At 47.6% G+C, this 12,510-nt stretch overlaps 1 protein-coding gene across 3 annotated transcripts in view; it reads right to left on the bottom strand.

Annotated features, from left to right (window-relative positions):
* Positions 1–12,510, bottom strand: part of LOC120665756 (serine/threonine-protein kinase TOR-like) — a 34,805-nt gene that overhangs the window by 6,413 nt on the left and 15,882 nt on the right. For 2 of the 3 annotated variants that reach the window (XM_039945422.1, XM_039945423.1), the window contains exons 26-47: positions 11,805–11,928; positions 11,552–11,734; positions 11,065–11,217; positions 10,850–11,002; positions 10,702–10,773; positions 10,486–10,620; positions 10,346–10,407; positions 10,146–10,243; positions 9,958–10,067; positions 9,701–9,874; positions 9,552–9,617; positions 8,241–8,309; positions 8,061–8,171; positions 3,002–3,142; positions 2,792–2,920; positions 2,480–2,645; positions 2,183–2,397; positions 1,684–1,890; positions 851–964; positions 589–780; positions 222–302; positions 65–139 (exon numbers count right to left, since the gene is read on the bottom strand). In XM_039945422.1, the coding sequence (XP_039801356.1) occupies positions 65–139; positions 222–302; positions 589–780; positions 851–964; positions 1,684–1,890; positions 2,183–2,397; positions 2,480–2,645; positions 2,792–2,920; positions 3,002–3,142; positions 8,061–8,171; positions 8,241–8,309; positions 9,552–9,617; positions 9,701–9,874; positions 9,958–10,067; positions 10,146–10,243; positions 10,346–10,407; positions 10,486–10,620; positions 10,702–10,773; positions 10,850–11,002; positions 11,065–11,217; positions 11,552–11,734; positions 11,805–11,928 (2,830 nt within the window). Of the gene's footprint in view, positions 1–64; positions 140–221; positions 303–588; positions 781–850; positions 965–1,683; positions 1,891–2,182; positions 2,398–2,479; positions 2,646–2,791; positions 2,921–3,001; positions 3,143–8,060; positions 8,172–8,240; positions 8,310–9,551; positions 9,618–9,700; positions 9,875–9,957; positions 10,068–10,145; positions 10,244–10,345; positions 10,408–10,485; positions 10,774–10,849; positions 11,003–11,064; positions 11,218–11,551; positions 11,735–11,804; positions 11,929–12,510 lie in introns of all 3 variants that reach the window. The other variant, XM_039945421.1, reaches the window with a different exon arrangement.

Here is a 12,510-nt window from a genome sequence, read left to right on the forward strand (position 1 = left end):
TGATCAGGGAAGAGATGGAAAAAAAAAAACTGATCTCTCATAATAGAAATAATAATGTGCTTACATGCAAATCAAGAGTCGTAAGACTTGGAAGCTGTTTGTCAATTCTTCTGAAAACATGGTAATACAAATCCCAGGCCTAAAGAATATAGTAGTCATACTCAGACACATTATCAACAGAAGACAATACAGAAATTATCAAAATGACAGTCTTTATGTACCTTTGTTAGTTCAGCATCCTCTCCTGTTTCCCGATACTGCAAACAACATTCATGAGCTTCCAGTAACTCATGTCCATAAGCCTGAACATATATAATAATTAACAAACAAAAGTTACAAAATGCATTATAGAATAAATTCATTTCGAAATATGAAACCAACTGTTGCTAATTCAATAGGAAAAGGTTCAGAATGACCAGAGTTCAAAAATCAGAACAGATTGAGCAGTTAATATATACTAAAAATATTTAATATTATCATGAAACACTACCTAAATGGTAAGGTGCTCAGGGCTGACTGCAGAGAACTGGATACATGTCAACACACACAGTGTTGGAACATTTAAATTAGAGATTGATGAAACAATACCTGAATGAAGGCATTCTCTTTAATTGTTTCAGCCCCCCTCTCAAGCATTACATGCAATGGCTCAAGTACAGCAAGCATTCCTTCAATATTGTGCTCACCAAAATACATCCTGCTAGCTTCCTCAAGAGCCTCATGCCACATTTCATGCCACAAAATCGCCACCCGTATCAGTTCCTTTGATACAAGCTGTGCCTGGTGCAACAAAGTAGAATTAGAATGCTACGCATCTTTCCTTAGAAGATCCACAGCTAATGAAGCAAACCTGGTCAACAAGACCTCCACTATGCTGGCGGATCTTATCAACGACCTCCTGTGCTGCACGTTGTCTCAATATACTTATTGATTTGCAGGCAACCAAGAGAGGATACATCAATGCCTGATTAAGATGAGTCGTCAAAAAGGAAAATTAGAAGGTCAAACAAGTCCCTGTTGTAAATTATATAGGAACATTTGGCAACTACTCCCTCCGTTCCAAATTGTAGGTCATTTTGGCAAATCTAGATACATAATTTTTGCTATGTATATAGACATAGCATATATCTAGGTGCATAGCAAAAGCTATGTATTAGATTTGCCAAAACGACCTACAATTTGAAATAGAGTACCAGTTATAAAAAATGTGTTTCAAATGAACATAAGCTCCAGAGCACTACAAAAATTCAATTAACATGGGAAAAGAAAAAGGAAATTTGAAGAAAATTTGTGATCAAGGAATAACCATAGAACTTGGTTTTAATATTAAAAAAAAAGGGATAAAGGAGGATTAGAAAAACATAAGCACCAAAGAATCCTATAACAATGGTGAAGCATGGAGAGCTTAACTCCGTGGCCATATTGTGTGCACCATGCAAATGAACTTAAAATATGTGAAACTAAAACAAAGGATTTATAGTTGATTCTCTAGACTGCTAGATATGATGGATGTCAGTTTCTGTTGCACCTCTTTCCGTAGTTAAACTGAAAACCATACTTCAGGAACAGCACTATGGTTGACGTAGTAGCGCACAGCCATTATAAATTAATTGCATGAAGAGCATAGAAGCCTAGTCACAGTAGAAGTAGCCATAGCTAACATAAGTAGGCGATAATACAAACCTGCGGATGTCCCTTTCCGATTCGAACTAGCAAAGACTGTATCAGTTCTCTAACTACTCTATTATTTGAATGAATCCTTGCAATTATCTGTGGCAGCACAACCAACCACATCTCAATCTTGACAAGTGAAAAGCCTTTCTGCAATGCCATTTGAACTTCTGAGGTAGCACCATGGTTGAACCAAAGAGTCAAGAGACGAAGAATATCCTAAAAGACAAAACTCAATGTCAAAAGCAATTAAGCAAATTTACATCTAATCAGAACTGTAGCTCAATTGCATTGTAGGCATGGAGCAATGGACAAACTATTAAACAAAAACAGCAAGGACAAACTGAGCAAAATATTATAATAAAGAAGTCTGTCCTCTAACAAAACCTAACATTGAAAGGGTGAGATAAAAGCATTCACTCAAAACAAGGGTGGTCAATGACGAGTTCAAAAAAGAACCATCACTCAAAACACATTTTGCATAATAGAAATCAGAGAACAGCAGATTCACCTGCAAGCTATCATCAACCCCTTTCGTTGTAGATGCACAAGCAATAGAGTAGAAATACCCAGTTACTGCTGCAACAACATATCTTCCAGCAATATCTGGTCGGCCTCGCAAGGTATAGCGTGACATGACTTCTGTGTTGAACAAAGCCCATATGTGCCAGGCCTTGCCCCAGTCCTTTGCACTTAGTGTAGCATTGTTATAAGAAATCAAAATTTCTAGAAAGAAAAAAAATACAGTTATTTTTTTTTAAAAAAAGTTGAAGGCAAAATTAGTGCAAAAACCTGACATTGTTGATACCTTGAATAGAATCATCATCTAATGCAGGTGAGAGTGCCCTCTTCCAGCTACCAAGTGTCAAATAAACACGAGCAATGAGTGGTACTCCAGCATTTGACATGGTAGCAAGACTTGCTGACGTTCCAGGAAAACTGTCCATGGTGGTAGCAAGTTGCACAGACAACTCCTATTCCCCAAAGAAAAAGAGAAAGTATGATGTGCACTGCAATGTACCATCAAAGTACAACAACAACAACAACATAGCCTTTTTTCCCAAGCAAGTTGGGGTAGGCTCAATGTACCATCAAAGTACATGGGCAAAAACAAACTTACTTGTAATTTAGAAAATGCATCCCTCCTTTTAAGCTCATCGCCAACAGCATACTGGTATTTGAGATAAGCCAGTGCTACTTGTGGATGTGCATGATACAGTGTCAGTTCAGGAGAAGATTCAGGATCAAACTGCACGTGGTATCAGAAATTAGTTTTGTTATAGAGAGGAATCAGCATACACATACTAATTAACGATGACTGCTCACTTACCTGTAAAAGTTTGACTAAAGTAGATCTAGCCTGACTAGTACGACCATTCTTCCAGCAAAGTTTAGCAAATTTGATCCAGGTGTCTCTATCTTCGTTGGGAGGAAGAACCAACTCTCTGACAGCAAGTAGGGCTTGCCACACCTGAAATATATTTTTGAAATCAATGCAAATAGTTGTTGGAGTATATTGAGCCCATGTATAGAGGCCCATCTAGAGGCCTATATATACCCACTCATCTAGGGTTTGGAGGAATACATCTCATAATTCCTTCCTACATGGTATCATTAGCTTAGGGTTTTCCCCTCTCCTCTCTCCTCCCTACCCCTCTTGCCAGCCGCCGCCGCCGCCGGCGGCTCATGGCCGGCCGGCCGCCGGCCTCCTCCTCCTCCCTTTCCCTCTCCTCCTTCCCACCCCTCCCTTCCTCTACTATGCGCGCCGCCGGGGCCGCCGCCCCTCCTGCTGCCGCCACCGCGCTGGCCGCCCAGGCCAATCCTGGCGCGGGCGGGGCCGCCGCCGCCCCGGCCGGCCCTGGCGCGAACGCGGCGGGGGCCGCCGCCGCCGCCCAGGATCCCGCCGCCGCCCCGGCCGGCCCTGGTGCGAACGCGGCTGGGGCCGCCGCCGCCGCCCAGGATCCCGCCGCCGCCTCCCAGGCCAGCCCTGGAGCGGGCACGGCTGGGACCGCCGCCGCCGCCCAGGATCCCGCTGCCCTGCAGGCCGGCGCCGCGCGGGCCGCCGCGCAGGACGCCCACCGCGCCGCAGCCCGCCGCCGACGCCGTGCCCGATCCCGCGTGGACTGGGCTGGGGATGTCGCCCGCGGATACGCCGCTCGCCGCCACCGCCCTCCGCGGGCAGCAGGCCGACGCCGCTCTCGCCGCGGCCCTCCTCGCCGCCAAGGCGGAGGCTTCGGCGGCCCAGGAGCGGGTCCGCGTGGCTGCCCTCGCCTGGGAGCGCGAGCGCGCCGCGGCCGACGCCTCCGCTCTCCGGGTCGTCGAGGCGGAGCACTTCCTCCACGTCTCCTCCGGCCAGCCCGTCGTCCCCGAGCCTGGCCCCTCTTCCTCCCACCAGGCCCCGCCCGCTGGATCTGGAGCCCGGTACGACTCGACCGACCCCATGGTCGCCTAGCTCCACCTCCAGGCTGACGGCGTCCAGATCATCAGGGCCCTAGTCACTGTCCTCCTCGACCCGACGTCCTCCTCCTACGGACGCTGGCGGGACCAGATCCTGCTCACCCTCCGCCGCTACGCCCTCGACGACCACGTCCTCCTCGACACGCCGATCGAGGCGCAAGACATGGTGTGGCTGCGCCTCGACAGTGTCGCCATGTCCTGGATCTTCGGGACTATCTCCCTAGACCTTCAGGACATCGTTAGGACCCACGGCGGCACCGCGCGACAGGCCTGGGTGGCGCTCGAGGGGCAATTCCTCGGCAACGCCGAGTTCCGCGCCCTCCAGCTCGACGCCACCTTCCGCACCTTCACGCAGGGGGACCTCTCCGTTGGCTAGTTCTGCCTTCACGACCTCGGGTGTCCGGTGTCCGATCGGGTCTTGGTGCTCAATGTTCTGCGAGGCCTGAGCAGCACCTACGACCACCTGAAGACATGGATCACCCGCCAGAGGCCCTTCCCCTCCTTCCTGCAGGTGCGGGACGACCTCGCCCTCGAGATCACCAGGGGTCTCGCCCACCCCCACCGCACTGCTCCTCCGGCCTCCTCCGCCGCTCCTGCCACCTCGCTCCTTGGTGCTGCTCCCGCCGGGCAGACCGGAGGGGGCGGGGCGTGGACGTCGTGGGGGGGGACGGGGTGGTGGCGGCCATGCTCCTAGGGGTACCGGTGGGGCCCGTCGGGGCGCGCCGACTCCGGCTCCGGCTCCCACTCCTGCCCCTGGAGGTACGCCCTGGCCATCCTTCAGCAACCCATGGTCAGGGCACATCTCGATGTGGCCGTTCCAGGGTCCAGGAGGGGGCCTCGTCCCCAGCTCTAGCCGGCGGCCATGTTCACCGGTGCTGCTCCCTTCTTCGCGCCGTCCTGGACCCCGCCCGCTCAGCCCAGCCAGCAGCCGACTTGGCCTGGGGGGTGGGACCAGGCCGCTCTGGCGCAGTCCTTCAGCACCATGGGACTGACGCCGCCGGTCAGCACCGAGTGGATCGCCGACTCGGGTGCCTTCTTCCACACCACTCCTGATGCCGGTATCCTCTCTTACGTCCGACCCCCACACTCCTCTTGTCCTTCTTCCATCATGGTTGGTGATGGGTCTTGCCTTCCTGTCACCGCCGTGAGTTCAGCTCCTCGTCTTCCTAATGTTCTTGTTGCTCCTCAGATGGTTCACAGCCTTCTTTCCATTCGTTAGTTTACTGCTGACAACTCCTGTTCTATCGAATTTGACTCTTATGGTCTTACTGTGAAGGATTCAGCTTCCCGGCGTCCGCTCCTCAGATGTGACAGCCCGGGGCCCTTTTACACTCTTCGGCTTCCTGCTTCCGCTACTCCGCCTTCGACTTTTTCTTCGTCTGCTGCTTTTGCCGTGACGCCGTCTTCCACCACCTGGCACCACCGGCTTGGACACCCCGACCGCAACGTTTTGGCTTAGCTCAGTTGTAGTACCGATGTTCCATGTACTAGGGCTCCTGCTGAGCACCTCTATCATCCGTGCCAGTTAGGTCGTCATGTTAGACTCCCTTTTTCTTCTTCTTCGCATGCTGCGCATGTTTTTTATCTTATTCACTGTGACCTGTGGACATCTCATGTTCTCAGCATATCTGGCTATAAATATTATCTGGTCACTGTTGATGATTTTTCTCATTACTCTTGGACTTTCCCTTTGCGCGCCAAGTCTGAGACCTTCCCCACCCTTCTCCACTTCTTTGCCTGGGTGTCCACTCAGTTCGGCCTCACCGTTAAGGCCGTCCAGTGCGACAACGGGCGTGAGTTCGATAACTCCACCTCCCGTTTTTTCTTTCTCTCGGGGTGTTCAGCTGCGTATGTTTTGTCCATATACCTCTCCTCAGAACGGCAAGGCTGAGCGGATGATTCGCACGACGAACGACGTCGTGCGCACCCTTCTGATCCAGGCCTCTCTGCCCCCGCGCTTCTGAGCTGAGAGCCTCCACACCACCACCTACTTGCTCAACCATCTTCCGTCCACTGCTTCTCCTGCTCCTACTCCACACCACGCTCTTTTCGGTACCCCTCCTCGCTACGACCACCTTCGGGTCTTCGGGTGTGCGTGTTACACTAACACATCCGCCACCGCTTCTCACAAGCTGGCGCCCCGCTAGACTCGTGTGTTCCTTGGGTACTCCCCTGACCACAAAGGGTACCGATGCTTTGACCTCACCTCTCGCCGCGTTCTGATCTCCCAACACGTCGTTATTGACGAGTCGGATTTCCCCTACTCACCTCCTCCACACCTTCTCCTGACCCCGAGCTGGAGTCACTGTTTCCGACTGACCCGGTGGTTCAGCCACCGTTACCTGTCCGTTACCTGTCTGTCCTTTCCCTGCAGGTTTTCCCGGCGCACCGGCACCGCTTTCGGTGATCCCTGCTGCGCCGAGCGCGGCCCCGGTGCCCGAGGTCGCGCCATGCGCGGTCTAGACGTGAAGAATGCGTTTCTTCACGGCACTCTGTCAGAGACTGTCTACTGCTCTCAGCCAGCGGGATTTGTGGACTCGAGTTGTCCGGATATGGTCTGCCGGCTCAACAAGTCTCTCTATGGTCTAAAGCAGGCTCCTCGGGCTTGGTACTCTCGGTTCGCCATGTTCCTGCTGACATTGGGATTCACCGAGACCAAGTCTGACACGACTCTCTTCATCTACCGCCGTGGGGATGAGACTGCATATCTGCTGCTCTATGTCGATGACATTGTGCTCACAGCCTCCAGTCCGCAGTTGCTTCAGAGTGTCATCTCCTCTCTGCAGCAGAAGTTTGCTATGAAGGATCTAGGTCAGCTCCACCACTTCTTGGGCGTCACTGTTGAGCCTCGCCCGTCTGGTCTTCTCCTTCACCAGCGGCAGTACGCACTGGATATTCTAGAGCGGGCTGGGATGACTGATTGCAAGCCCTGCTCCACTCCTGTCGACACTCAGGCGAAGCTGTCTGCTGATCTGGGTGATCCGGTGGCTGATCCTACTGCCTACCGGAGTCTGGCCGGCGCGTTGCAGTACCTCACCTTCACCAGACCGGACCTTACCTATGCTGTTCAGCAGGTCTGTCTCCATATGCATGATCCTCGGGAGTCACACCTTGCTGCGCTGAAGCGTCTCCTCTGCTACGTTCGTGGCACTGTGGACCTCGGCCTGGTGCTTCACCGCTCGTCCTCAGCAGAGCTGGTTGTCTATACCGACGCCGACTGGGCTGGCTGCCCGGACACTCGCCGCTCCACTTCCGGCTACGCCGTCTTCCTGGGCGGCAACCTGGTCTCCTGGTCGTCCAAGCGGCAGCCGGTTGTCTCCCGCTCCAGTGCCGAGGCGGAGTACCGTGCTGTCGCTAATGGCGTGGCGGAGGCGTCCTGGCTACGACAGCTCTTGGCGGAGCTCCACAGCCCGCTCGCCAAGAGCACGCTCGTCTACTGCGACAATGTCAGCGCCTTGTATCTCTCCACCAACCCTGTCCAGCACCAACGGACGAAGCATGTGGAGATCGACCTACACTTCGTGCGCGACAGGGTCGCCATCGGAGATGTTCGGGTACTCCATGTCCCGACCACCTCCTAGTTTGCTGACATCTTCACCAAGGTGGCTAGTTGTGGCTGCGAGGGGGTATTTGCCCTTTGTACTTGCTTCCTGTCCAGTCTTGAACACCACTGCGATGGTAGTTCAGACTAAGGGGGGGGGTTGTGTTGGTTTTCTTGTTGCCCAGTCTTGAACACCACTGTGCCGGTAGTTCAGACTGCGGGGGGGTGTTGGAGTATATTGTGCCCATGTATAGAAGACCATCTAGAGGTCTATGTATAGGACTATATATACCCACCCATCTAGGGTTTGGAGGAATACATCTCATAATTCCTTCCTACAATAGTCAAAGCAGCTCAGGTCAGCAGTCAATAGCAAAAACATAGTATTAACCTCCACATTCCGTTTTGTTCCTTTAATGCGCTCATTCCACATATTGCGAATAAGTTCCCTTCGCCCGTCAGCAATCGGGCTTTCTACTGGAAGAGTGCAGTAATCAATCACCTACAGACCACACATTTTGTTAGCAAAACAGCAAATGTATTCAGAATATAACCAAGAACAAGAAAATACCTCTTCCAGTTCTGAAAGCTGTTGAACCCGCACCATGTTATTATAAGCACGCTCATAGCTCTCAAGGACCTGGCCGCAAGTATTGTCACACAAAGGAACTATAAAATTATGATGCAGATGATAAATTTCAAGAGCAAACTGGTAAGATCTTTAAATTTCAAGAGCAAACTGGTAAGATCTTAAAGCAATAATCGTTCATTAATCAGTAGAAAAATACAGTACAAAATAATCAAATCTAGAGACAGAAGATGCCAGGCAATTGTGACTATAGTCTATTAGAGAAGTGTGAAGACAGATACCACAACAATACTGCCTTATAAAATGTGCGAATCAAAAAAAATTGTGACATTCCTTTCGTTACATGACAGACACATCGAATATCAGCCAACAATCCACTTTATCTAGATCCACCATGAGTTTCAAACAGGCAGGGTGTTTATGCATTTACATGTCTATATTAAGCAGGGCTTTTCTGCAATTTATCGCATGTATGCTGGGCCTTTGCGTGACTCCAAATAGATTAGGACCACCATAGCAAGCTGTTCTACTACCCCCACCCCACCCCCCCCCCCCCCAAAAAAAAACAATTCACTTTGTTCATTGGCTCTATATAATAAAATGTTTTTTCTTCCTATAAAAGTTGGCTCTCAAATGATAAAAACAATCAGAAAAAATATGATTTATTTTGTAACTTAGGGTACAATAACAACTATCATGATGTAAAATATGAACCTAAAACGCAGCTTATATGCGTTAAAACAAAAGATACAAATTTCATTATGGGGTAAACTTGATGAATTTCAGTAGTTCTTGCACAAGGGGAAATGAAAAAAAAACACAAACTTCATTATGGGGTAAACTGCAGTGTTTTTAAGGCGTCCTTAAGGCATCGCCTAGGCGACAAGGCGGTGGTGGCTCGCCTCGCCTAAGGTGTCGCCTTAGTCCGCCTTAGCCCGCCTAGGCGTCGCCTAGGCGATAAGGTGGTGGTGGCTCGCCTCGCCTCGCCTTAACGCTTTAAAAACCATGGTAAACTGGACTAATTTCAATAGTTTGGGGAATTAAATGAGTCAAAATATTGTACACGCTGTTAAGTGAACAAACCAAATAGTTGGGGTTAGTAAAATGGGCTTTTCCCTAATTGCTATTTGTTAGGTACATTACAGGTGAAAATTAGGAATTGCACATGCACTACAATATGTTCATAACAATTGGTTTATAATTCAGGTAACTTCACAAGATTGTTTGATTTAAAACAGATGGAAAGGCAAATTTTATAAAATGCTGCACTATGTAGTACTATAGATGTCATACCAGTGCTGCAAGTTCTGTAGCCAAACACCGCCGAGCTCGCTCGACAAATATCTGAGCTTCATCATACTATCAAAGAAATCACGCAGTTGTCATAAAAGTAAAATCAAATAACGAATACAATACAATCACACATAGCAACAGGCAACTACCTTCTTCGAACGAACTGAAAGAACAGCCCGGAAGAAAGCACCATTGCTGCTTCCATCACCACTAGCTGTTGTGTTACCCAACATACGGAGCTTGTTTTCATCCCCGTCATCCAGGCGAGAAACATATTCTGCCATATGGTCCCACTCACCCATATGCCAAGCAGCATTCGCAGCCTATATAAATAGAAAGAAGCAAAGGGAAATTAGATTATCAGTTACCATCTACAACAAAATCGATAAGCAGACATATGAACAACCATTGGAGCCATTTCCAGTCGAGCAGATGGTTCTGCACCAGTCCATTGCTCTCTGCACAATGCACTTAAATCTTCCCAGCGAGCCAAAGCAGCTAGACACCTCATTCGACCTAGCATAAACATGAATTTTACTTGGCTACCATTATCTTTGAATGAACCAAAAGAAGGCGAACAGAATTGAGCATTACCTAATGTAGCATCCAAGTTTTGTAAAGGGCCAGATGCTTGAGATGATTTCATGGTGTATGCTCTAAGGGCCTCATCCCAACGGTGCAATTTTTCATACCTGCATTGCACAAAATTTAAGCAAGTTCATGAATGACTAATGGTATTGGAAGTACCATTGTTTCTGGATGAAACTAAATAGGAGGGCAATGAATATATATACCATGATTCTTTCAATTGAACTTCTGAATTCTGCTGCGAGTAAGTCAATATCCCGATAGCTGCCTGAAGAAATAATGGAAGGAGTCAACAAACAATAACAGATAATTCTTTTAACCTAGCACATATGACATTGGAACCAACCTCATGCTGGTGCAGCTGATTGTTAATATGAATAAGGGATTCAACCACGCTAACAGGATTTGCACCCATCTTCTTGTTGCACACAGCTTCAAACTCCATTTCTTTATAATGGAGGGCTTTTGCAAATGCTCGGCACTGACAAATAGTTTGAAAGAGTATCACAAGATTGAAAAAATGCCAAACCACACAAAAAGTTAAAAAGAAAAGAAAACTTACCTTCTCAGCAAGCGCACCAAGCAGCCTGGTATCGATAGGAAGAGGCTTCTCATCATGTTCCATAAACTCTGCCTGTTTACAGAATGGAACAATTAAATAAGAATGCATGTCAAATCAACTATACAACTTAAACACAAAACCAACTTACTAAGTTCAGCAGTGTAGCAAGAATTTCCGGAGGTATGTTTTGAGATGAGAAGGCTGTCTTGAGACTTCTCACTAGTTGTTCCTGGGAAGATTCACTCATTTGGGCCCAGCAACTTGCAAAACCCGCAGCAAACAACTCGCGACCAACAGAGGGCTGGATAATTTGTGTCAGAAAATACTCATAAGTAGCATATATATCTAAAAGAACTAATTCACCTGAAGCTGAGCTAGCCTTGCACAAGTGCGTAAAGCTGGAGACGGTGACTCTTTGAGAAGCGCAATACTGAAATGCCTCATCCATTCAGCCCAGTCTTCCCTAGTACTCCTCTGAGAAGCCTCACCGGCACTCCGCAACCGACCATCATTGACCTGGAGCAGTCAAAAGCCTTAATTCTTAAAAATTAATGACATGATTTGAGGTTGCATGTAAGACATGATATGAAGAAAAATCAAACTAGAACATTGATTTTAATCTAGAGTAACTTATGTTCCACAGGACATTCAGAGGTCTTTTTGCAAACTATTTGTTTACTAGGAGAAACAGATTCCTAGTTATGAAGCACATCTGTTAATCATCACAAATTAACACAGGGAATCCTGTATAATGGCCCAAGCTCTTTCGAGCATTAAAATTTAAGAAACCATCATAAGATGCAGGGGACAAGAGAGGGAATATGTTATGAGTAAAAAGTAAGCATATTACTTGATGACTTTTTGGTTGTCGCTGTGTTTCATCAGCTATTTCAGAAGGTGTACCATCAAAATCATCAAGGGGGTCGCTAATGACATCAGGTGGACACTGTGTGTACTTTTGTACAGACAAGTTTTCAGTGATGAGTGGCTCTCGCCTCAGTAGCCGATTTTCGATCTCTTCCCATTTTCTATACTGCAAGAAATGACAAGCATAGTTAGGCAGATATCTGAAATGGTGTATGCACAAAATAATGATAGCATACCCGCACATGGTGCTTCACAAGAATTTTGCGTATTGATGGTATGAAAATCGTAAATTCTTCTCCAAGAGCATGTGCAAGACAGCAGAGTGCCTCTGCAGCATCTTTCCGCAGATCATCATTGTTTCTAGTCATACGAGGGATAATAGGAACTTAGTTTAGCTAATGAAAACAATTGGAAAAGGTCCAATAATGCAGTAAACAAAGTATTTCCAATAAAGTATTCGGTAAAAAAAATAGTCATAATGAAGAATAAGCTAAACATGTGAACTTCTTGCAGACAAACCACAAAATCTTATATGTCAAGTGCATGCAAACTCACAAACTTTTTAATGATCAATACGATCAGATATAGGGGTGTAAATTGGCGACACTTAGTGCACCTCCAACCCTCTTTAGTTCAAAAATATTTGTACTACTTCATAGTGAGATCCTATTTTGAGAAAGTAGTACAAATATTTGAACTAAATAGGGTTGGAGGTGCACCTAAGGGTCACCCATTTGCACCCCTAATCAGATTTTTTTGTAAATTAATCAAATTTTACTGGTGCTATTGAAGTTATTCTAAATTGCGTGCTTCCTAAGATTCAACTGAAAAACACAAGCTAACTAATTGCATTCAAAATCCTCTACCTTATAACATTTTGACACAAGTCCTTCAATGCTTCTTATGTATAATTCTATAGCAAATTCGTTATCATAGAACATA

This window comes from Panicum virgatum, chromosome 3N (genome assembly GCF_016808335.1).
Source record: "Panicum virgatum strain AP13 chromosome 3N, P.virgatum_v5, whole genome shotgun sequence".
NCBI classification, from domain to species: domain Eukaryota; kingdom Viridiplantae; phylum Streptophyta; class Magnoliopsida; order Poales; family Poaceae; genus Panicum; species Panicum virgatum.